The sequence below is a fragment of the Solanum dulcamara genome, chromosome 2 (genome assembly GCF_947179165.1).
Source record: "Solanum dulcamara chromosome 2, daSolDulc1.2, whole genome shotgun sequence".
Taxonomy (NCBI): Eukaryota; Viridiplantae; Streptophyta; class Magnoliopsida; order Solanales; family Solanaceae; genus Solanum; species Solanum dulcamara.
In genome coordinates, this window is record NC_077238.1 from 78,963,580 (window position 1) to 78,989,779 (window position 26,200).

At 32.6% G+C, this 26,200-nt stretch overlaps 2 protein-coding genes across 3 annotated transcripts; one reads left to right on the forward strand and one right to left on the reverse strand.

Moving 5' to 3' along the window:
• Nucleotides 1–10,965: 10,965 nt before the first annotated feature.
• Nucleotides 10,966–13,350, forward strand: LOC129877881 (ras-related protein RABA2b-like). The gene is made up of 2 exons (XM_055953418.1): nucleotides 10,966–11,158; nucleotides 12,693–13,350. The coding sequence occupies exons 1-2, from the start codon at nucleotides 10,994–10,996 to the stop codon at nucleotides 13,170–13,172; spliced, it is 645 nt and encodes a 214-aa protein (XP_055809393.1). The 5' UTR covers nucleotides 10,966–10,993; the 3' UTR covers nucleotides 13,173–13,350.
• A 650-nt stretch (nucleotides 13,351–14,000) lies between these two features.
• Nucleotides 14,001–21,363, reverse strand: LOC129880902 (protein DA1-related 2). Of its 2 annotated transcripts, none has more exons than XM_055955143.1 (12): nucleotides 21,030–21,363; nucleotides 20,422–20,570; nucleotides 18,365–18,452; nucleotides 18,109–18,238; nucleotides 17,214–17,334; nucleotides 16,977–17,060; nucleotides 16,696–16,815; nucleotides 16,397–16,609; nucleotides 16,227–16,322; nucleotides 16,029–16,144; nucleotides 14,990–15,048; nucleotides 14,001–14,611 (listed from the first exon to the last, which is right to left on the reverse strand). In XM_055955143.1, the coding sequence occupies exons 1-12, from the start codon at nucleotides 21,073–21,075 to the stop codon at nucleotides 14,289–14,291; spliced, it is 1,545 nt and encodes a 514-aa protein (XP_055811118.1). In that variant the 5' UTR covers nucleotides 21,076–21,363; the 3' UTR covers nucleotides 14,001–14,288. The 2 variants fall into 2 exon arrangements, with proteins under 2 accessions (XP_055811118.1, XP_055811119.1); XM_055955144.1 differs by having other exon boundaries at nucleotides 16,260–16,322; nucleotides 21,030–21,360.
• Between the last annotated feature and the right edge of the window lie 4,837 nt (nucleotides 21,364–26,200).

Below are 26,200 nucleotides of genomic sequence, written 5' to 3' on the forward strand. Positions count from 1 at the left end.
CAAAAGTTCATCCGACCTCCCTTTAGCGAAAAATTATATTATTTATACATGGTAAAAATAATTTTCTATCTATATATAGTAGATGTCAAACCCCGTTCAACAAGTTCATGTGTCTACTTCTTCAAATTTTGAACCCATAAATCAAAATTCTAGCTCCACCATTGACAACAACAACAATAACACATACTCAGTATAGTCCCATAAAATGAGATCTGGAGAGGATAGGTATACGCAGATGTTATTCCTACCTCAAAAACAGGAAGGGTTACTTTCCAATAGACCCTTGAGTTAAGTGAAAATAGTCTAAAATTATCCCAAAAAAAGAATAACAAAAGTATAAGAAATAACTAAAAATAACTGATAGCAACAAAATAAGAACTACAATAACATACTAATATAATAATAATCACGATACAAGAAATAATTGGTAAGACAATAAGGAAAAAGAAACAGTATTTTACAGAAGTATATATCTAAACGCCTACCCCTAATTAGTATTTTTACCAATGTACGTGTATATGCATCTATGTTTTTTGACTATTTGTATATGCATATAATGATAGGATTAATGGGGCTAACAATAATTTGTTGTTAATCTATATTACTTAGATATTTAGAATTACAACTTTTGAAAAACTTGGTAAGAAACAATAAAGCTTAAATAATATTTTCAAAACAAGAAACTTAAAATCAGTAAAGAAAATAGAATTTAAAACAGATCAGAAATAGTATAGAGAATATTTTTCTCAGAGAAAAAAATCAAGCCCACTGAATGCACAGTGTGTCTTTAAGAAAATTATTATCCTCAAGTATTCAAGGTTAATGGAATATATCCTTCCAGATAGAACGATTTTACTCACCGGTATATCGGTACCTAAAATTACGGTGTCAGCGAACCACTCAACAACAGTAAAGTACACTAGAATTTATTTGTGCAGAAGAAAAAGAAGTTCAGAAAATCTCACAACCTTTCAAAAAAGTCACAACCCTTCAGAAAAATCACAACCTTTCAGAAAAGTCCTTTTAGAAATGAGAGAAAGTCCTTCTATTTGTAGACAATAAATGGTAGTATGAACAATTGCTTAGATGCCTTATCGGAAAGATCTCACAACCTTTCAAAAAAGTCACAATCCTTCAGAAAAATCATAACCTTTCAGAAAAGTCATAACCCTTCAGAAAAGTCACAACTTTTTACAACCCTTCAGAAAAGTTACAGCTTTTCATTTTCCATTTACACTTTTAAAATCCAATATAATTAATGATGACGAAAATAGATAAAGCATTAAGATTATTAATGACTATAATCTGAAAAAGTTTATCGGATTATATTCTTTGATTCTTATGATTAACCGTTTTTACATATCCTTTAGGGCAATTAATTAAATAACGAATGAAAAAGCTAAAGCCACTACTAATAGTTTTGTAAAAATATTCTTTTGTGGTTGTTCCTATAACATTTCAATTCCTCCCGGTAATTATGGATGTACAAGATAAGATTTAAAATAAGTGAAACTATATTATAAAAGTAATTAAATTATAAGAAAAGTAAGTAAAAGACAGAAAAGAAAGACAGAAAGAGAAAAGAGAATTATTTGATCCGTGTGTGTCAATTACACAAAATAGATGGCTACTTATAGCCAAACTTCCACGGAGAAGAAAAAGGATTTACATCAACCCATTAAGTGGACCCCATTACAAATGGAGCATCCACTATCCTCTATTTTATAATACTCCCTTTGGATGTTCATATAAAAAAAATCTAGTGAAAGAACAAATATATATAGTTATTCTCAATACACAATGATTGTTGCCTCATTAAAAACCTAGCTAGAAAAATTCAGTGGTACAAAACTTAGACTAAGGAAGTGGCAACCATAGTTTGTTTTGTTGAACGCCACGATATAACCGTACCACCACATTTAAATAAGTAATCTGTTTGTGATCGACCTTTATGGGGATCAGACAAATATCATGCATCTGCATAACCAATAAATTCTGATGTGAATTCATTTGAGTAAAACAATCCCATATCGGTGATCCCTCTGAGGTATCTGAATATATGCTTGATTCCATTCCATGTCTTCGTGTTGGAGAAGAATTAAATCTTGCTAACAAATTTACAGAGAAAACTATATATGGTCTAGAATTGTTGGCAAGATACATTAATGCACCAATTGCACTAAGATATATTATTTCAGCACCAACAAGCTCTTCATCATTTTCACGAGGTCGAAATAGATCTTTATTAATATCGAGAGATCTCACAATCATTGGGGTACTCAGTGGATGTGCTTTATCCATGTAAAATCTCTTTAAAATATTTTTAGTATATGTTGATTGATGGACAAATATCTCATTTGCAAAATGTTTAATTTGTAGTCCAAAATAAAATTTTGTCTTTCTGGAGTCTTTCATTTTCAAATTATTTTTTCAGACATTTTACTGCTTTTGAAAGTTCTTCGGGAGTTCCAATGATATTCAAATCATCAACATATACAACTATTATGACAAATTCAGATTCAGACTTTTTCATAAAGACACAAGGGTAAATTGGATCATTTTTAAATCCTTCTTTTAGCAAATATTCGTTAAGATGATTGTACCACATTTGCCCTAATTGTTTCAGTTCGTATAAAAAAGTTTAAAGTTTTATCGAATAAGTTTTTCAGAAATCTTTATATATTTCAGGCATTTTAAATCCTTCAAAAATTTTCATAAAAATATCGTTGTCTAGAGAGCCATATAAATAGGCTGTAACGACATTTATCAGATGCATGTCAAGTTTTTCATGAACTGTCAGATTTATAAGATATCTGAAAGTGATTGTATCCATCACAAGAGAATATGTTTCTATATAATCAATGCCAAGTCTTTGAAAAATCATTGTGCCACAGGTTGTGTTTTATATCTTACGACTTTATTTTTCTCATTGTTTTTTCGCACAAAGATGCATTTGTACCCACTGGATTTATATCTTCAGGTGTTCAGACTATCAGTCCAAAACCTTCACGTTTTTCAAGTGAAGCTAATTCAACTTGAATTGCATCTTTTCATTTTGGCCAATCGTTCCTCTGTCTACATTCCTCGAGCGATTTTGGTTCAAGATCCTCATTTTGTTGCATTATTTCAATAGCAACAATATAAGTAAAACTATTGTCAGCAATTACATTATTTCGATTCCATATTTTTCCTGATGAAACATAATTTAATGAATTTTTTTCATTATTTTCAGGCGCATCAACCTCTTCCAAGGTTTTATCAATTGTTATGTCTCCTTGTTCTTCTTGAGCAGGTTCTTCCTTATTATGATCATCTTGATTGTTTGCTCCTTTTCTTTTTTGAGGATTTATCTCTGGAATCGATCGGTCTACAACGTTTTAAGCATGGTTTAGACTCATTTACATTAATTAATTGTCATACTAGACATCAACTCGAATTGGAGCATTAGCAGCTGGAATATAAGATTTAATAACTCTTGATAGGTCAGTGAATGGATCTGATAGTTGATTTACAATATTTTACAAATGGATTATCTTTTGAACTTTCAGTTCACATTTATTTGTATGAGGATCTAAATGAGACAGTGATAATGCATTCCAATCTATTTCCTTTTTCAGCTACTTATTTTCTTCCCCTGATTCATCAAAATGGCAATCAACAAATCTTGCAGTAAATAAATCTCCAGTCATATATTTCAAATATTTTATGATAAAAGTAGATTCATAACCAACATATATCCCCATCTTTCTTTGGGACCCATCTTTGTACGTTGTGGTGGAGCAATTAAAACATATAACGCATATTCAAATATTTTAAGTTGGAAAATGTTCATCACCTGACCAAAAGCCAATTATAATAGGGAGACTTTATAATAACATGTGGGTTTGATCTGCATAAGACTTGTTGCATGCAAAATAGCATGACCCCATAATGAAATAGAAAGTGTTGTTCTCATAAGCATTGGTCTAGCAATAAATTGAAGGTGTTTAATCAATGATTTTGCCAGACTATTTTGAGTATGAACATGAGCAACCGAATTCTCAATTGTTATCCCAATAGACAAACAATAATCATTAAATGCCTAAGATGTGAACTCACCAGTACTATCAAGATGAATTGTCTTTAATGCATAATCTGAAAATTGTGCTCTTAATTTAATTATTCGAGCAAATAATCTCACAAATGCATATTACGAGTTGATAATAAGCACATATGTGACCATCTTGTAGATGCATCTATTAAAATCATATAATATTTAAATGGTCCACATGATGGGTGAATGAGCCCACATATATCACTCTATATACGTTTCAGAAATATTGGAATTCAATTCCCACTTTGATTACAATTTGCCTTGAGAACATGCACCAAAAGAAAATTCTTTAAATTAAAGAATCTTTTGATTTTTCAAAGAGTGTCCATGTGACTTCTCAATTATTTTGCGCATCATATTAGAACTGGATGACCCAACCAGTTATGCCAAATAATAAAATCATTTGAGTTAGTAAACTTTTGGTTTAGTATGACATGTGTTTCAATCATGCTAATACTTGTGAAGTATAAGCTGAAGGAAAGAGCGGGCAACTTTTCAAGTATAAACTTCTTGCCCAACATCATTGTAGTAATGTAAAGATATTCATTCTTTTCATCATTTGTAGTCTCAATATGATAGCCATTTTAAGGAATGTCTTTGAAACTTAATAAGTTTCTTTGAGATTTACTATAATATAATGCTTCATTAATTTTCAAATGTGTTCCTTCGATAATGTCACGCCCCGGGAGGGTACCCTAGACGTAACCGGCACTCAGAAACCATTTCTGGCTCCCAAGCGAACCACATAGCCTGATCACATATCCGTTCGTTCATTCATTCAGCGGAAAGTTTAAAAATAAAGAATAATTTAGCGGGCAACTCAAATCACCCATCCAACTCAAAGAATAAAGGCCATGGGCCGACAGATCAACTAAAATATTTGTCATTTAAAAATAGTTTGACAAGAATAACTCAAGGATAGAAATACTCAATCGACTCATCACTATCTAGTCTATGAAACCTCTATCACTACTATCTAATTGGTGCCAATGACATGTTCATGGCTACCTCAAATCAAAATGAAAAGGGCTAACTCGATGCAAGAATACACAGACGGTGTCCTCCGAATGTAGGGGAGGACTCACCAATACGCTGAGTGCGAATAGATCCCCAATGATGCTCCTATTAACGATCTCTTAAACCTGTCTCTGCATCATGAAATGATGCAGGTCCAAATGGACGTCAGTACGTGGAATGTACGAGTGTGTAATATGGCAGAATGAAACATACCTCAAGGAAGAATAACATCGGTCCACATATCTCAAATCAGAAAGATAAGAGGGACTCAAATAAAGCATCGTAAATCTAAAGTAAGGCTACAATTTAGACAAAGACCAATCATATACCATATAATCCAATCACAATTATGTATAATACAGTTCAACCAAATCATTTACAATTCGATCCCTTTCAATCATGTACACTCTGATTATCTACACTCAACTCAACAATCAACTCAATAATCAAATCCAACCTAGTCACATACCATTCTATTCAGTCCAATCACAATTCATCTACTCCAATCCGAACGTATACAATCTACTCAACATTCAACTCAACCATCAGCTTAAAGGATTCAACTCAGTAAATATGCAAATTAAATTATGCAACGTTTCACAACTCAACTCAAAGGACTCAACTCAATAAATCTGTAACAACTCACTCAAGTGTCCTAAATCTAACAAGAAATAGTTTAGACGGGACTAACTCATAAGCATATAGCAACTCACTCAACTCAACTGACTCAGAGTACTATCAAGACCTAAATGGGAGTTTCTCTTAACCGATAACCATCACTTATGAGCCAGTGAAGGTACAACAAAACGACGTTGTTGCCGCGCCCGTTCATACCTTGCCAGGGTATGAACGAATCAAACACTCATAGATCCAATCCAACCAAGTCCTATAATGTCAGGACAAATCTCTCGGGGAAGCATCCGACTTTAACGGTTCAATCCCCCCTACGTTTGGCAACACAGGTATTGGGTTCGAGTATGGACTATACTCTTGCCCAATTCGGTGCTCGATACTCCTCCCATGACTCAATGCTCATAAAACTCCTCCAATCATCTCAAACAAGCCCTCACGGCTAGTTTCATGTGAAACATTGTCACCTCATCAACTCTGTTCTCATTTCAACTCAATTAACTCATAATGACAAGTCTAATTGGACCTTCTTTCAAATCGACTCATCTCAAATCATCAAACTCTTCTCTTTAAAAATTTATACAATCTCAACTCAATGATTGCAGAAAATATTATATACATAAAAATATAATTTCAACTCCTCAACTCAAACTCAAAATAGATAGTTTAATGTAAAAATACTCAACTCATTTAAAGGCTCCTCATACTCAACTCATACTCAAACTCCTTTCTGAATCAAAGATGAAACTAATAATTCTTTAGACTCAAAATAGTGTATAAATAGTTTATGCAAAAAGATTCACAAATAATTTATTTAAAGCTCCTCCTCAAAAGATCATTTATTTTCAAAATATTCCTAAGACTCCAATCAACTCAAATTATGCACATCACATACCACAAAATCACATTAGACTCCAATCCACTTCATCACATAACATCCTCATCAATATACCTCTTCGTCAACCATTCTACATATATTAAATAAGCATCATTCACATCATCACTCACATCGTCACCAAAACATCATCATCACATCATCATCATATATTATCATTTACATCATCGTCAAACATTATCATCACATCATTGTCAAGTATCATCATCACATCAATCATCAAACATCTACTCCAAAATCCTTATTTTTGTCCTATGTTCATTTTATAGAAGCAAAGGGACATTCTTAACTAATCAATTCATTCTTTTCATTCCAATCAATACAAATATATACACACAACTATCCATCTCAACCTCAAAACATTTATGACAAGAAATCTCATCTTGGGTTCATGTGAATGAAACATGAACCCATACTCTCAACAAAGCTCAACTCAAGTATATCATCAATACCTATAAATCTATATACAAAGATACATTTGTAGTTAATAATATGAAAAATAACTATTTAGCAACTCAAGTCATTAAAATCATCAATCAACCATTTGTATCTAAACATTCCACAGTTTAGGGAAAACTTTCAAGAAAACCTTTCTAGAAGATGCAACTCTTTCACAATTCCTAACCAACACATCCATGGGCATATGGAAGAACTCAATCCATATTTTAGGTTAGCCTTACATACCTTGTTTGAAGACTTTGAAGAAACCTTGATGTTGGATCTTCAATGGAGGACTCAAATCTTGAAGGCACCCTTTGTTGGAGATGGATTTGGGGAAGAAGAAGAAGAAGAAGAAGAGAGAGGAACTCCTAGGGCTTTTCTAGAGAGAGAGTGAGGCTGAGAAATGTGTTCCCAAAAGACCAAAGGCAATGCATATATAATTTGGGTAAGTTCCCAAATTGCCCCTCTTCAGAAGTTCTGAAAATAGGCTAAAAATGCACCTGGCGCGATAGTGGCGCGTCGCGCCATTGCAGCGCCAGGCCAATTACGCCTAAAACCTGCACACCTCGCAGTGGCGCGCCGCGCCAGAGACCAAACTACTGAGGCATGTTTTTGGCGCGATAGTGGCGCGTCGCGCCCTTATAGCGCCAATGCCATATTTTTTGGGTTCTGGAAATTTGGCCTGAAAACCCTGCACAACTTTTAGCGGCGCGTCGCGCCAGGGGCCAAACTACTGAGGCATGTTCCTGGCGCGATAGAGGCGCATCGCGCCACTGCGGCGCCAAGCCCAGTTTTCCAGCAATTGCAACCCAGGCCAAAAATGAAATTCCTGCCGTGCTAGCTCGTCTTAGGATCGTCATATCTCTCAACCCCGAACTCCAAAATTCACATTCTTGGTGGCGTTGGAAAGAAGACTCGACGACCTTTAATTTAATAGGTCATGGGCTACCCAGATCGTCATATATCAAAAGATAGGGTCGTTAGAAGTCAACCCCTCATGCAAACTCTTCCTCAAACTTAGCCACGACGAACCTTTTGGCTTGATTTGGTCCTAGGGGTCCTTCATGACCCCACATCACCTCTAACGCTCTTTAATTTCTTAGGAACTCATCCTAACTCATGTGAAAAATTTCAAGTCCTCCGGTCTGAGTCTACACTCACGTGAAGAAATGTTCGAATCTTAGCGAAACAAATTCCGGGGTGTCACAGATAAGTACAACATTAGCTTTTTCATATCCTTCAATTAATCGTGTACTATCAGATATTGTATTAACATTAGCTTCTTTCATAATCAAATAAGAGAAATATTTTTTATCTCTTAAAATAGTGTGTGTTGTGGCATTATCAATAAGATACATATCATCATAATTGATTTTGGATCCAATTGATGATTGGGGAATTTCTATATTCTTCATAAACAAAAAGATACATTATAAGAACGTGAAAAACTAACAACATAAGAAACCTTAAAAAATTGCACTGCTTTAAGAAATACATTTACGAAGGACAACATAGTAGCAAACATAATAGAAAAACAATAACTATTTTTATAATTTCCATCCCCAATTAGATGATCAGTTCTTCAGTCAATATTCATATTCTCATAAAAGTCTTCAGCTTCCAGATGAGTAATATTTGGGAGGCCTTCAAAATCACTATCTTTATAAGTAAGATTTGTCTCAATATCTTCATATTTATTTGAGGAAGTTGTTTTATTATCATCATTCCAAAAATTTAAGTGTGCCTCCACATTATTATCTCTTCTTTTGAGAGAGGCTTGATAAAGTTTCACAAAATGATCGGGTGTATGACATTCACGTGCCAAATGACCCTTCATACTACAGCGGTGGCAAATATTGAATTTACCCTTAGAAGGATTATTTTGAGAAACTTTATTATTGTCATGTTTATTTTCACCACGATGACGACCATTGTTTCGTCCTCTACCAGGTCCTCACCCACGTCCACGACCTGTCACGGCCATGATAATTATTTTATCTTGATTCAAACTGATTATGTGCTGCTACAACATTCGTTTCAGGGAATGGAGCAGACCTAGTGGACGAGCTTCATGATTTTTCATCAGCAAAGTATTATTTTACTCAGCCACAAATAGACATGTAATTAATTCAGAATATTTTTTAAACCCTTTTTCACGATATTGTTGTTGTAGCAACACATTTGAAGCGTGAAAAATGGAAAAATTTTACTCAAGTAAGTCATCATCAGTTATAATATCTCCACATAATTTTAACATGGAACTTATTTTGTAAATAGCAGAATTATACTCTGTCACAATTTTAAAATCTTGAAATCGAAGGTGTATCCATTCATATCGAGTCTTTGGTAACACCATAAGTTTTAGGTGGTGATATCGATCCTTCAAATTAGTTCATAATTCAAGAGGGTCTTTCACAGTTAAATATTCAATTTTTAATCCTTCATGAATATGATAGCGGAGAAAAATCATGGTCTTTGCTTTATCTTGGCTTGACACTTTATTTTCTTGTTTAATAGTATCACCAAGACTTTTAGCGTCAAGGTGAATTTCAGCATCAAGGATCCATGATGAATAATTTTTTCCGGTAATGTCAAGTGTCACAAACTCAAGTTTTGATAAATTTGACATGATGAAAACTAAAATAAGAATTAATTTAAAAATAACAAAGACAAGTAAAATTAAATTTCTTCAGTATCTGAGATAGAAGTTAACTTATCCAGAGAAAATTAGAAGAGTAAACAAAAGACAAGAAAGGAAGATAGAAAGAGAAGAGAGAATTATTTGATGTGTGTGTCAATTACACAAAACGGATGGCTATTTATAGCTGAACTTCCACAGAGAAGAAAAAGGATTTACATCAACTCATTAAGTGGTCCGCATTACAAATGGAGCATCCACTATCCTCTATTTTATAATAGGAAGAGTTTAATTTATACAATTGATAGTATAAATAAATTTTTTATATTAGCAGATCATCCAAAAGAGATAAATTTATTGATAAGTTTTCATAAAAAGTGAATAGGTTACATTTAAAAGACTTAATAGCTCTAAAATTTCTTTACACTACAAATTGTGAACGGAAAGAAATGAGTAAGAAATAACATATTTGTAATAGAAGTCAAATACGATTAAGTAACTAGCTAGAGACAAGATACAAATTTTAGAGCATCATCAAGTCATACACAAATCGGAGTGACTCACTAGCTGAAGAAAGAAACCTATTTCGACAAGATCGAAGAAGACAACAAATATTTTAAACTATGAGCAGGAGTAGAAAACTTTGGCAGTTAATAAATTACAACTTTTCAAATAAGAATTGGCCAATCCAGAAAGTTAAACTCACAAAAGAAGGAAAAAAACATTGTTCTCATATATCTTTCTTTTTTTTTATGATTTTCAACCGTCAATGAAATTAATAAAAAATATGATGATACAAATTTCAATAACTATATAAAAAAATATTAGATAATTTCTTATCATCTGATTAAATTTTGTATGTAGATAGAAGCAACTAACACATGTTTGGTGAAATAATCTAGGTACGTTCAAATTGATCCGAACAATACTTTTATTAAAAAAAATGATATAACTCCAGATATTGATAATTTGGGCATAGCCATTCATATTCCTATTTGTTCGGTTTTTCTTTTGTGATTTCAAAATTTTCAAGACAAATTTGCAAAAACATTTTAATCATGTCTAATTAATTAACCAAAGCCAAGTGCCCTTTCCCATTTCTCAGATTTTAATTTGACCATTAATGGTGAGTTTTCTTCTTCTTTTTTTTTCTTTACATTGGCTCCATATATAATGATGACTAATAATAATGATTATTTTGATTTAGATTTGTATCTTTTTTTAATTATTTTTTTTGGATTATAGGTCAATATTGATATACGTATACAGAGAAGTGGAAATGGCATATAAGGTGGATCATGAATATGATTATTTATTCAAGATTGTTTTGATTGGAGATTCAGGTGTTGGAAAATCTAACATACTTTCTAGATTTACTCGAAATGAATTTTGTTTGGAATCTAAATCCACCATTGGTGTTGAATTTGCAACAAGGACCCTTCAGGTAATTATTTGTATCTTTTTTTCTGCAAATTTCACTTTCAAAAAGCATAGATTTTTTTTCATTTCATATTTTCATTCGATATTCGATATGTGTTGAGATTCAATTAATTTAAATTTGAGTTGTTTCGAAGGTAAAGTGCCTCCTCCATCTCGATTTATGGAAGTAATAATTAATGTTTGGCAGCTTGAGAGGAGACAAGGATGATAGTTACATTTCCTTTCGCCTCAATTTATGTTGTGGTGTAATTGGATTAGGTATGTAGTTTGAGGGGGAAAAGAGAATTTATAGTATAAAATAAATCAGATATTTTATGGCTATGAATCATCTCACGGTAAAATAAAAAGTTTATATTATAGTTATTTTTAAATAAAAAAATTATGACATTCTTTTTATATGGAATAAAAGAAAAATGTGACACATTAGTAAATGTTGTTACATTTCTTTTTCATTTGCCTTACAATTTTTATTTTGAGATGGATTTAATATTTTAAGTTTGTCGATTTCAGATCATAATCCTTTTATTTATTAGATTTTGAATAAATTATTTATACATATTGATTAAAATTTCTTAGCAAAAGTACTGATCTTGTGTCAAAGTTACTCGAATTCTTCCAAACGCAACTTAAATAGTAGATTGCACACTGATTATGCTATATCTTTTGATTAATTTGTTGGCTTCTTTCTGCTTTGTTTTTAACTTTTCATACTGAAAATTCTGACTTATATATATATATATATATATATATATATATATATATATATATTGTGTTTTCTATAGTGAAAATCTCGACCCCTACACTGAAATTTATGTCTACATATGCCTTGGCTGTGTTTCCTATAACCTAAAATCTCGACTCTGACACTGATCTGTACGTCATTTATGCTTCAGTTATGTTTTCTATAGTGAAAATTCTAACTTTGACATTGATATTTATGACTATATATGCTTCGGTTGTGTTTTCTATAGTGGAAATTCGGACTCCGACATTGATTTGTATGTCTATATATGCTTTGGTTGTGTTTTATTTAGTGAAAATCCCGACTTCGACAATGATGTTTATGACTATATATACTTCTGTTGAAACAATGAAAATTCTGACTTCGATACTGATGTTTATGACTAAATATAATTTGATTGTGTTTCCTATAGTAAAAATCCGATCTCGACATTTATATATATGTATGTCTATATATGCTTTGGTTGTATTTCATATAGTGGAAATTCCGACTCCGACACTGATATGTATGTCTATGTATACCTTGGTTGTGTTTCATATAGTGAAAATTTCGACTCTTAACACTGATTTTTATGTCTCTATATGCTTCGGTTGCATTTTATATAGTGAAAAAATTCTGACTCGATGTTGACGTTTATGTCTCTATATATGCCTCACTTGCATTTGTTATAGTGAAAATTTTGACTCTGACAATGATCTTTATATCTATATATGCTTCAGTTATGTTTTTTATAGTGAAAATTCTGACTCCAACACTAATAAGTACTGTCTGTATATGCTTTCGCTATGTGGTGTAGGTAGAAGGCAAGACAGTGAAGGCACAAATATGGGACACTGCAGGTCAAGAAAGGTATAGAGCAATTACAAGTGCTTATTATAGAGGAGCTGTTGGTGCACTTTTAGTGTACGACATAACTAAAAGGCAAACATTCGAGAACGTGACCCGCTGGCTCCGTGAGCTGCGGGACCACGCGGACTCGAATATTGTCATAATGTTGGCTGGTAACAAGTCAGATTTGAACCACCTCAGATCAATCTCCGAGCAGGATGCTCGGGGATTGGTTGAGAAAGAAGGGCTCTCGTTCCTCGAGACATCTGCTCTCGAGGCGTACAACGTTGAGAAAGCGTTCCAGACTATTTTATTGGACATTTATCAAATTGTAAGCAGGAAAGCTCTGGCTGCTCAAGAAGCAGCTGCTATTCCTGGACAAGGCACTGCTATTAATGTTGGAGAGTATTCTGGTAACAATAACAAGAGACCATGTTGTTCTAATTAAATTTAAAAAAAAAAAGATTTTTGGGTGTCTGAAAAATGGTATATAGATATATTATAGGTTACTTATAAAATGTTGTAATCTATATTAGTACAAGTGATGATGAGGTTGAAAATGGTGTACTAATACTTTTCTTGGCTTTTTTTTTTTTTATTACTCTGATGAAAGAAATATGATTTTGCGTAGTGTGGAATTACATACACAGTTTTTCCTTGGATCTTTCACATTTTGCACCATGATTTTCTTCTTGCTTGATTTTATGTTTCATCCTCATGGATAATTTAAGAAAGAGAAAATGGTCAAATACATACCAACCTGGCGGAGACGGGATTTTAAATAAGGGGGTTCAAAATCTGAAGTAGACACACGAACTAGTAGAATGGGGTTCGATACCTACTATATATACATAAAAAATTATTTTAACCATGTATAAATAATATAATTTTCTGCCGAAGAAAGTTCGGATGAACCTCCTAAACCCAAGGTGGCTCCACCACTGACCTGAAGTATTTCTTTTTTTGCGAGTTTCATATATGAACTATCATGTGAACTATCACCAACTATTTATCAAAACGCACCTCAAATTATCGCCAAGTATCTTGAATTTGAAAGATACTAATGTACTTGCTTTTCTTTTTTTAGTCGAGATTGGATCAGTGTTCAGTGTATTGCTTGTGTAGCCTATGCTTAACAAGCCTACATAGGATATAATAGAAAAGAATGCATTGAATGAATGTCCGAGCATTGAGAACGAAGGATGCTTTCAGAAGCGAAAGAACATGAGGAGATCAAATAATGTATTCACAATATTTGCATGAAGAAGGGAATGTCCCTGGGATCATTCAAATATCTGATCTTTATTGCCTTTTAAACTGATAAGTCTCCAATACAAGATAGAATTTCTATATATTTCGTTTTAATTGAAAAATATGTAGACTTATTTATAGGATTCCAAGTTGTTTTCCATCAGTATCCCCGGTAGGACCCCGGAAAAAATAGGGGTAGCTAAACCAGCTCTGCATGATCAACTCATTTTCCTCATCAACAACCTCTAACTTGGCACACAGGAGAGGAAATCATCTTAGAGCATACGAGGTCAAAGAGGTCACAACGAACGTATCATAAAGGAAAACTTCCTGTCAAGCGAATGTGATCCAATGTACTTCGTAAACCATACTTATTCACGGCTGCATAAGCAGCTCTAAATCCTCCACCATATGCTGGAGAAGCATCATGGACAATCTGGTGCATGAAAAACTCACCGAGCTTACTCTCTGCTTGAGATTTTCCCCCTTTCTTCGATGATGACCATGTAGATGAGGACGAAGCAGTTGATGTGGATGGCATATTTCTAGATCCAGGCATTACCTCTGCTTCAAGCCACATGTGTGAAAGCACTTGGCAGATTCCTTCCTCTACCTCAGGGGTGAGATTACGATATCCTGCAAATTACAAAAGTATATTAACAAGAATTCTTGTACTTCGATTATCGTACTATTTTGCTTTGTTATGCTTTCACTTTCATTACTTCTTTTTCTGGACTACTTTAGATTCTTTTTCCTTGATTCGGGGGTCTATCGGAAACAACCTCTATTTATGAGGTAGGAGGAAGGTTTGCATACTCTCTACCCTCCCCAGACCCCACTTTGTGTGACTACATTGGGTATGTTGTTGTATAATCTTAACAAGAAAGTAGGTTTAGCAAGCACAACGAAGTTCTGGTGATGAAACATCCAGATATCTTTCTTTTCTTGAAAATTGTTCATGTTCTGAAAGTTCGCTCCACACCGACAAAGTTGAAAGAAAGTCTCGAATTTTACCTTTTAGACGTAACCAGGCATGCATCAATTCATGAGCTAGAATGGCACCAGTAAGTAATCTGCATATAGAAAAGATTTGGTAAATTTGCCATAATCTTATAGGAAGCATCTTGATTGTTAATTGATAGTGCAAACATACCATACAGTATTATGGTCACAGGAAAGGTCGGGGAATAGGCAAAGAACAGTTCTCCCTCTGTTTCAGTTTATTTGCCTTACTTTTCTTTTTAGTCCGTTTCAAACAAAATGTATCTTTCCTTTTTTTGACACCTCTTAATTCTAACTTACCACATGACATGTTTAAGACCACAAGATTAAAGGGAATTTTGGTAAATTCAACGCATATTTATTTAAGACCACAAGTTTCAAAGTCTTTTATACTCTCTTAAATTCCGTGTCAAATCAAAACCAAACATACAAATTGAAACAGAGGGAGTACTTATGTTCCATTCTTATTAACATGTAGATTGACTTTATCTTCTCTCTGCTTCAAAGTCTACGAATAATAACGTGGATTCATGCCAAAGGACATCTTACTTACTTCCACTTAAAATATAAGATCAACCATGCAAATAAAAGGATAATAACTGGATGACATGTAAAAGCACATCTTAAAGACATGTCATGAAAAGATTTCTTTTTTTTTCTCAACAACTATGTCATAGTCCCAAGCTAGTTGGGGTCTACTAAATGAATCCTCATTGTCCATGTCGCTCCATTTAAATCTATCTCAATCCAATATTTAAAAACTTTAGGTTATCTAGCACCAGAAGTTCTTTATATTTCCCACTGCCATATCTCTTACGAGACCAAAACACTCCTAATGAATATTGAACCTTAAGTAAAGTAGTAAACACACCAACAATAATAAAATTAAGTACCAAGCAATTGATATCGCCTATATGGATCTTTTTCCTGGTCTTCTTCTTGTCCTTTTCTTTTTCTCAGGGTGCATGGAGCACCACATGCCACGTTGGTTTTCATTTTCACCATGAGGCTAAAAGAAACTGAAAGGAATCAACGAAAACAATGAAGTTACCTTGGGAGTCCGTATATTACTAGGATAGCTGTAACTTCACATCTTCTAATTAGCTTCTGAGGATGTGTTCTGATTCCTATTAGTCCACGACCACCTACTCTTGGCCTTCTGAGTATCTGCATTGTTAATAAAAATTGTCATGGCACCTATCACATGTTCCACTAGAAGATCGTGAAGATGTGTTTAAGCGAGTCTAACATGGAAAATTTTTCTCATGACTGAAGATCTTACACTGGTGACTGTCTGCTCTTCTGATAGGCATAGACCTCTGGTTTCAGGCATATGATGGAGACCCTAAAAGAGTTCTCGAGTTAGTAATCTTCTGAGAGAAAAGGACAGAAAAAACTATAGGCAGAGATCATTCATACATGCTTCTCCCCTTCAATGGCCTCATTAAGGGCATGTCTTTCAACAAGAAGCATAGGAACTTGCTGATCTATTTTCATGTTCATGCCTTCATAATAGTCTCTGATGGAATGGTAAAGTGGCTGGCAGTCCCCAGTATCCATGATTGCAGATTCCATGCACTCTAAGCATAAGCTCCGTCCATCTCCAAGTGGCATATATCTTGCATTCCGTGACTTCAAGAAGATAAAGACAATAAACGAGCAAGTGAGTTGAATGAGAGGTATGATCAAACATGTTTAGTTTTAGTTGACATTCGTACCTCCAGACGTTCACAACTACAGCACCGTTTGGTATCGTCATTCTCATGTGCAGGGCAATATTTTTGAGACCAAAATGGGTGGCATCTGTACTCAATCAAGCCAGCTCCGTTTGTTGGGATCTGCAATGTGAATTGTAGGTCATAACACGAGGGACGTGAAAGATACTACATGGCCTTAAATACACAAAATGGCCTCAGAATAGAACTATGAACGGTAACTTGGAGTTCTATTAAGTAACTCCAAGTTAAAAAAGTCATATACAGAAGCAGTATGTCCTTACAAATTGATGGCAGACTTCACATTTTGGATGAGTCATTTCCTTGAAGCATGACTTATGATATGTATTGTTCCCTGACAAAGAAAACTTGAATCAACGTAACCAATGAGCTAACATGTCAAAATATCCGATAATATTCATTTTGTATGAAAATAACAATCCATTGGTATTTTAGTTTCATATTTGGCAAAGGGGTTGAGTGTTGAAAAAATGAAAGCAACAGCAAGGACAAGAATGTACCTCGTATTCAGTAATTGGGAAACCACAAGCACGACATAGAAAACATTCCGGATGAAAGAAAGTTCCCATGCATCCCAAATAATTGCCAGAGACGATCTCCTTATGGCAGCCACTACATTTTCTGCGAATATTTTTATGTGCACATAAGTTCTCTCTTACTCTGAGAAATAGCAATCTAGCTTTATTTTTAATCACCAAGAAAAGTGCATTGCACACACAAACAAACCCTTTGTTAATATTCTACTCAACCTGTTTTTCTTTTGTTGTTGTTGTTGACAAGGGAACCACGGCTGCTACCCTTCGGGTGCGCACAATTCTACTCAACCTGTTTGTTACCTAGATATTTGACTTTACAAGCAGTAGTTTACTAATGGTTCCTTCAAGACCTCAAAGCTAAGGAAGAGTGTGTGTGTGTGTGCATATACATTAAAAGCATACATCTGTTCAGTGTCCTAAAATTGAATTTTTTGTATTTACACCAACAATCAGATAAATTTTTCATATTTATAATGGGATGTTGTATGTTACAGTCTCATCTTCAAGCGAACATTGATCAATTTTTGGTCTCTTCAAATTAACCTAGGCACATAAAAATTAAAATGAATCCAGACACATTCTAACACATCAATGCATTGGTTTTCTTAACTTTCAAAGTAAACATATTCACAACAAATAAGCAGCAATCACGTATATTTTGGTTTCTTTTATTCCTTCAGCATTACAACGGATACAAGAGGTACTAAGACTTCCATGAGAACGAATTGAAGAGCTCAAGACGTAAATTACTAGAACTACTTATATTTCAGCTGAGACAATGTATAATTTGATATCACAACAATGAGACAATGTATAATAATTGAAATCTCAACAATCTTGGAAACACAAGACTAATTACCTGCAACTATTGGGATTATATTCCCAAGGAGCATATGAAGGAGCATACTTAGGAGGATATGAGGATGAATTAGAGTTATCTTGAAGTGATCTTGCTAGACCTTCATCTTGATCAGTCCTCCATCTGTATCCTGAGAAACATAAACCTTTCATCTTCATCCTCAAATGAGTAAAATCAAAGTTTTTGGAAATGGTAATGCTAATTGCAAGAGTAGCTTCACGATTCTTAAAAATTTCATGAATGAAAATATAATTACCTTTTGGTCTTTTCAAATCTTCAGCAAGAGAGAGTGCAATTGCACGGTCTAGCTCCTCTTTCTCCTTATTGGTCCTAGAGTTATCATCCTGATGAAATTTTAAATGTGTTGAGAGAACATTCAATCGAAGGAGATAAGTATGATTGAAAGGAATATGACTATAAGTTAATTTTAGGAGAGAAAAGAAGTAGTCATGAATTATTTGATGAAAGTTAATGAAAAGCAAATGGCCTAACTTGAGTAATCAGTAGAAGAATTCAAGCATCAACTTCTGAAGTCAACCAAAAATTCCTTCCCATAGTACAACTAGTACAGCTGAAACATAGAAGGGCTTCTTTAAATTCTAGTTGGCAATAGTTCTGGAAGAACCGTAACGATATGGCTTAAAGTTGATGACTTTTTGGCATTAAATCAGGAGGACGTTAATTTATAAAATCATCAGCTTTGCAGGTCACACGTGATGTGCATTATTGTTAAGAGTAACTAAAATGGCACATTGAAGACACGAAGGTACGAAGTGATTACACCATCTTCCAATCTTCGAAATGGCAAAGGCTAATTAAACTTAAACATACCATGAGAAGTCTTTAGACAAGAAGGGGATGTCAACTATAGAGATAAATATGTTTATCACAGCATAATCTCGTATACTGTTTCACATTTCAGGATATATGAAATCCTACTCAGAAGGGCATAAAGAAGCTTCTTGAAGAGACTAAGGCTGCATTAGGCATGAAATTTTCTTACTTTTTACTGGAGTTGAACTACAGACCAAACACGTTTGGCCATAAAATTCCGGAGTTCAACTTGAAGTTGAATTTCGGATTTTTCAGGAATTTGAAAAATACCAAAAGGTTGTTTTCACTTTTTTCACTCCAAATTACTTAAAGAAGTTCAAAAACAATTCCAATTTGTATTCTCGGTCAAATACAACTTGTCCAATTTTCAAATATCATTTTTCACTTTGAAAACAAAAACTACTCTTTTCAAATACTCACAATTTTCATGGCCAAACGCCCCACCTAAAATCCCTCCCAAAAATAAAGAAAGAAAGAGAAACAGAAAAGGATAGTTGAGACTTCAATTGATACCCCTGAAGAAAACAGAGTAGCATTTTAATAGCATGGCTAATGAAGAGCTTATTCTTTTCCCAATAAACCAATTTAGCTATTGGTCTAGATCAGAAACAGAAACAAATTGAAGCATTAGAATTCAGGCAGTCCATCACAAAGTCTTATGGTTATAAGAATCACAAAGTTGCATCGCTTGGCTATTGGTGTTGATCCACCACTTTTGTGCACCTATACATTCTGTCATATCGTTACCAAGATAAATATAAGATGATAAAGAGTCCTCCTATCACATTTTCCAGAGATTCACCGGGTTAAAAAGCAAGTTTAAAATGCTAGCCATCATCCTCACCAGGAATACAATTCCAACAAGATGCATTCTTTCCATCCTCCTATTCGAGAAGTTTTTCACCTCCTTGGATTTATCATTGACTATACTTAAAACAATTTTAGTCAAAACTATTAGCCAGCTCAACTACCTACATTCTCATGTATCAGGGAATCGTACGTTTTGATTATGAATGAAGACAATCTTTATTCTCAATAATCCAGCATCCAAAAGATGAAGTTCACTTGAGTTAATGGAAAACACCAACTTCTTTACAGAAAGAAAAAAGAAAAAGAAAAAAAAAAAGACAAACAAGAAAAACCACCTCAAAAAGCTTTACTACTCTTTTTTGTCCCTAGAAAGCAAAAATAACTCCCACAAAAAGTAGCTATTTTGTTAAAGGCAGCATAGAATTTCAAGGAGATAATGTGCATACCAAGCTGCAGAAAACCTATAATTCTCAAAATCCACCCTTTACTCTCCTCTTCTCTCTTTTATTATTATGTTTCCTATACTTCAAACAACATATATTGACACTACAGATATAAAATAGAGACACATTCAATCAGTTTTCTGTGTTACAAGAACATTAAAGGGTCTATCATAAACATCAAAGTAAAAAAAGATGTAAAAAAAAAGAGAGTAAAAAAAAAAATCACCATTGATCTGGCTGGAGCTCGCCAAACCATATTTTCATCTCCAAGAAACTGTGGTTGCTGTCCCCTATTACCTGACCCACCCTTGAAAAGTTTACTCAGCCATTTCATTAATCTTGACTTTCTCTCAGTAGTTGAAGAAACAAAGTGACCTGCTTAAACCCCACAAAAAAAGGTAAATTTATTTTCACATAACTAAACCAAAAGCCTCTTTGCATTGGCTTATTTTAAATTCTTTTAAGTCAAAATAATTTTACCCACTTTTGAAGTGTTTGGATAAATTAAAAAAAAATACTTATAAGCACTTGATTTTAAGATAAAATAGTAAAAAATAAGCCATAAATTAGAATTTCTATTTTGTGACTTTTAGCTCATGAGTCAAAAGCAAAAGTCAATCCAAATAGAGTCCAAGCTTCATGAAAATTACTCAAAAGGGTACTCTTTCAATTGCAAAAAGATTCAATCTTTGTAATCCTTAAACCCCCACAATAAATATCAACCGAAAAATCCACCTTTTTTCACATAACTAAACCAAGTTTGATGAAAAATACTCAAAAGGGTACTCTTTCAATTACAAAAAGATTTAATCTTTGAAGTACTTAAAACATTACCATATATGCAAGGCTGAGATATATGATTGACACTTGAAGAAGACATTGATTAGGGGTGCTGAAATATGTATAGAAGAAGAAGAAATTTGTTGAGATTTTTCAAGATTTGAAAAGGGTGGCTTAAAAATGAAGAGGACAAAGTGGGAATGATAAAGAAGGGTGTATAGAGAAAAGAAATGGAACAATGGCATCATGTTTAAAGCCTAAGTTTTTATGAGAATCTTGTGAGAGAGAAAGATTCTTGGCTTGAAGGGAAAGAGGAAATTTGGGAATCTGCTGAGAAGGATTGTGATGGAAAGGTAAACACTGGCAGTGGCAGCTGCAATTTTGGATGGCTGACAAATTGGGGGTGTGAGTGAAGCTTCTTTCACACAACTAATTATACAACACAAAATTCTCAAAAACATTCTTGATTGAATTTTTATTTTTATTTTGAAAGGTTTGGTTGCAAAGGAGGGAAAAGAAGTTTTATTGACAAAATGGGGCTTCCTTTTCTTACAAATTACATCAAGGTCCCATAATGTTTCACTATAGTTGAGTATAGCATATTTGTTTGGTTCAAAAGATTAGGTGAGTTATTCTGGTATAAATTTTAGAATTAATTTTTTCTTGTTTATAGATAGGGATAGTTCACGTAAGTAAAGGAAACAACTGATAATTGGGGGTGAAACTCGCAAAAAAAGAAAAAAATCAGATGTATTTTTGACCAAAATTAACAATAAGATGAGTATTTCATTTGAAAAAATAATTTTAAAAGGAAGAAACTGCTTGACTATTAAGATATTATAGTTGCAGAATGAGTTCATGTAGAAGCATACGTTTAGGATCAAATATAAACGTAACACTATGAAAATGAATGTGAACTCTAAAACCAGAATATACTAATGTACATTATCTAGAAGACACCCTTCTACAAATCCTACTAGGGAGCACTTTTCATTTTAATGAATTTTATACGCGAATTTAAATTAGTCGGATCTAATATGAGTATGAAACACCAGATGAAACATCAGGAAAACAAACAAATTTAGTTATCATAATAAAGTGAGACACTAATTGTACAATATATTATACGAAAAAGGACCAAAATGTCTGGACCTTATGGCTTATACTAAAAATGATTTAAATTTGTTTTCCTTCCATCAATTAGATCCTAATGGCTCTTCACACTATTTTTTTGATTAAAAAAAATATCACGTTCAGAAGGATAATTTTGATCAATAATAGTTCTTATATTCACCAAATAAAAAATAGCAAGTTCAGGGTCCTGAACTATTAAGCTCAATGTGAATATAACTAGAAAAGGACTTTACCTTGCCCACAATGCACAATATCTAATACTCCCTTCGTCTCAATTTGTGTGGCACTTTTTAAATTTTGAGATTCAAATAAGTCTATCTTTAACTGTAATTTTTTATATCTTTGAAATATTTTGAATTATCAATTATAATGACTTATAGTACTTTTTACGTAGTTTAAAAATATATAAATTGTATTTCAATTAATTTGAAGATTTCATGTGCAAATTCCCGATCAAACTTAAACTGTTTGACTCTCGAAAAATGAAAAGGCCACATAAATTGAGACAGAAGGAGTACTTCTCTAGTACTGCCTTCCATTCCACTATTCTGATTGAATTAATTGCTCTTCCGAACGACCAAGTCATAATGAAATTAAAAATCGATGCTTGCTCATACTTCTGGGGCATATGAAGATTCTTTCATGACCCGGGGTGTTAATTTACCTACTAAAATATCACTCGTCTCTACCCAAGACATCACAATTCCATTTTGTCTCTTCCTTCATTTAGTAACATCTCAAATTATCTGTCGTATTTCTCTTTCACACGCTTCTTAAAAAAATATTAATTAGGAAAATTTATTTTAGAAACTATTTTACCCTTGTTTATATCTTAAGATATAATCTTTCTTTATTAAATATTTACTCTATCAAGATATTTGTAATCTTCAAGAACAATTACTTCTAAGAATTAAAGAAAAAAAATTAATTTTATCTTAAACTTCTAAAATAATAAATAATTTGAGACAATTATTCTTAAAAATCAGAGATAATTTGAATCTTTGGAGTTACATTAAGTCAACCATGCATGCAAATGTCATGTCCAAAAGTCCCCTAACCCCCTACCATTTTTGGTCATTGGGCCATGCCAACTTCTAACGGTTGTGTGTTTTTCTTAAGAGAATTTTTTTCCCATCTAATGTATTGTCAACAAGTTGATATCCAAATAAAATGATGCCTTTTGGCTTTTGGTAAGCATTATGTAAATATAAAGTTATGAAGAATTACTAAAACGAATATTATCATATATCCAAGCACCTGTCCATTCAAAAGTCATTCAAGAAAGATTCTAAAAAAAATAATTAAAAAGTTCAAGTTATATATATACACCATTAGTTAATATAAAAGCTATTTATATTATCAAGTCATTTAAAAGATTGTATTTGGACTACTTAAAAATATTGTTGCATTTGTATGCTATTCTCATAAAATACATTGTTTTTCTAAGGATCCGACATGCACTCAAATGCATTTTTAAATAATCCGAGCAATAAAATTTAGGTAATTTTCTTTGAAATATGGAAGTTGTGATCTTGAAAATAAGATAGGTTATTTGTTATAACAAATAAAGATGATATGATAATAGAATAAATTCTTATACTATAGAATCACTCAAGCAAAGCAATTAACGGTCTCAAATTGATCACATTTAGTATAGTGAGGATTAATTTTTTTAATTTTTCATTCGGTGTTCGGTATTCATATTGAAGCCCGATTATATCTGAATTCGCATCGAAAAGTCCCACATAAAAGATAACGTACTCCCTACAAAAGGTGACTCCACACCCATAGGCACTCGAATCCGAGACCACTCCAACACAACCCTCGTTGATATAATGAGGACTATTGTTATACCATTTCTTGTTAGTTTAGGTATCTTGAATTCTTAAAGGAGTTAACAAGCATTTCTACTATTTTTTTCTTATATATATAAAAAAAATAAAATGTGCTTGAGATTCTTCGTTTGAGGATTAGTGTAAAATCTGATTTTTTTTCTTAATTCAACTTCAAATCAATATTCTTGGTTTTAAGTGGTATTATTCAATATTTTTGTCTTATCATTCTGTACTCACTCCGTTCCAAAATAAATAATGTTTTACCTAGTATGTTATATTACAATCAAGAATTGTAGTAAGACGAATAGGATCCTTCCATTTATAATAACAAGTCTCAATTTAAGCTTCGAAAATAAATAAAAAAATTCTGATTTTTTCTTCTTTAATAACTTGAGCAACGTGAATTCGGACTAGTAAATAGAAGTGAAGCTAAAAATTTTAGTTTATACTTTATGAGTTTCGAACTTTTTTTTTGAAATTCTTAAATACAAATATAAAATTTGAGTCAAAAACTATTAAAGTTATAATTTCACACCATTAATAAGGATTCTAAATGAATATAATATCGAACATCGGGAAAAAAAAATTCAAAATTTACTCTTTGTTATGTTAGAGCACAAGTTAAAGATGAAACATAGAGAATTGTGCCTCATCTACTATTTATTTTATTTGATCAGCAACTTTATTGAATTATTCTTCCAGCGATTTTATGCGTTAAAAAAGTTAATTAAGATCTGTCCATTAGAATCAGTACTCTCTTCTGTCATTACAACTAATAAAAGTCCAATATTTTTAATTAATTAATCATAACCATAATATTCTTTTTTTTTAGTGGAAAGTTAAATCTTGATTGGGTTATTAAAAAGGAAAAGGCATAACTTGTTGGCACTCACTTTGTTGTCAGGCATATAAGGTTAAAAAATAGATTAATTAAAGTAGCTTTTTAATTGCGTAATTGAGATCTCTTTACTTTTAATCAGATGTTTTAATTTTGAGAATGAAAAAAGAGAATGAAAAAAATCCTACATAATTAATCGTACTTCAATATAAATATCAACACGGAATGAAAAATAAAAAAAATTAAAAAGTAATGTATATATTTACTTTTTATTCATCAAAGGCCGACATCAGGATTTAGTGGCTGCAAATTAAGTCCTAATTAATTAAACAATTTGACTAATTAATTTACTATTTCAAATAGTGGTTGAATTTTAAATATTACCGCAAGTGTTCATCTTTTGACCAAACAGATTCTATTAAATTTTCCATCTGTTACGAGATATTTATATTCAAATTTGAATTTACGGTGAAAAATCTTAAATTTGACGTTAAACATTATATTCATTTTTTTTAACCAACAGATTCTATTAGATTTCCCACCTGTTATGAGATATTTATATACAAATTTGAAATTGCGTCGAAAAATCTTAAATTTGGAGTTAAACATTTTGTTAATCTTTTGACCAACAGATTGTATTAGATATCCCACCTGTTGTGAGCTATTGATATTCAAATTTGAATTTGTGCTGAAAAATCTTAAATTTGAGGTTAAATATTTTATTTCTCTTTTGACCAATAGATTTTATCAAATTCTTCACCTGTTATGAGTTATTGATATTTAAATTTGAATTGACGCTGAAAAATCTTAAATTTAAAGTTAACACACTATAATTAAGATAAATTTCATATTTAAAATTCGAACTCAAATTTTTTAATTAAAAATAAAAAAGTATTTACTCTATAAAAGTTGAATGGCTAGCTAGCAGCTTTTTTCTTTCTTCATAAATACAAAAATCCCTTTTCTTTTTGTTTCTCTTTCCCAAGAAAATTTGCAATTGGGATCAGATTTTTAGTGGGAGAGTAATGTAGGGAGACATTGTGGACAGGATTTAAAAAGTGGTTATTTTTTGCAACTTTTGTATTGTCCAAGCACCATATTGCACATTCTATACATAAAGGTAAAAAAAACATTAGTACCCTTTTAATTAGTTAACGTCAAACCAATGTGCCTTTTATATTCACTTTATTACTTAGTTGTAAGTTCTGTAAAACCAACATGAAGAATTACTCAAATACTCGTGAACGAGACTTATTTGAATCGTATTATAAATTTTTAGAGTTAAACTTAAATTTCTAAAACAACTTCCGAATCTAATTCCTAAGTTGAAGATAGCTTGCTTATCAAATCGTGCACTTGAAAAGTTAGTCGCCAGAAAAGAAAAAAAAAAGGGCAAGGAGGAAGCGAAGTTATCTATG

Coding starts and splice junctions, on each gene's coding strand:
- LOC129880902 (XM_055955143.1), bottom strand. CDS start 21,075: ATGTCTTCTTCAAGTGTCAATCATATATCTCAGCCTTGCATATATG. Junction 16,610..16,695: donor GTAGTTGTGAACGTCTGGAG/GTACGAATGTCA, acceptor ATCTTCTTGAAG/TCACGGAATGCAAGATATAT. Junction 16,323..16,396: donor CCATTGAAGGGGAGAAGCAT/GTATGAATGATC, acceptor GAACTCTTTTAG/GGTCTCCATCATATGCCTGA.
- LOC129877881 (XM_055953418.1), top strand. CDS start 10,994: ATGGCATATAAGGTGGATCATGAATATGATTATTTATTCAAGATTGTT. Junction 11,159..12,692: donor TTGCAACAAGGACCCTTCAG/GTAATTATTTGT, acceptor TATGTGGTGTAG/GTAGAAGGCAAGACAGTGAA.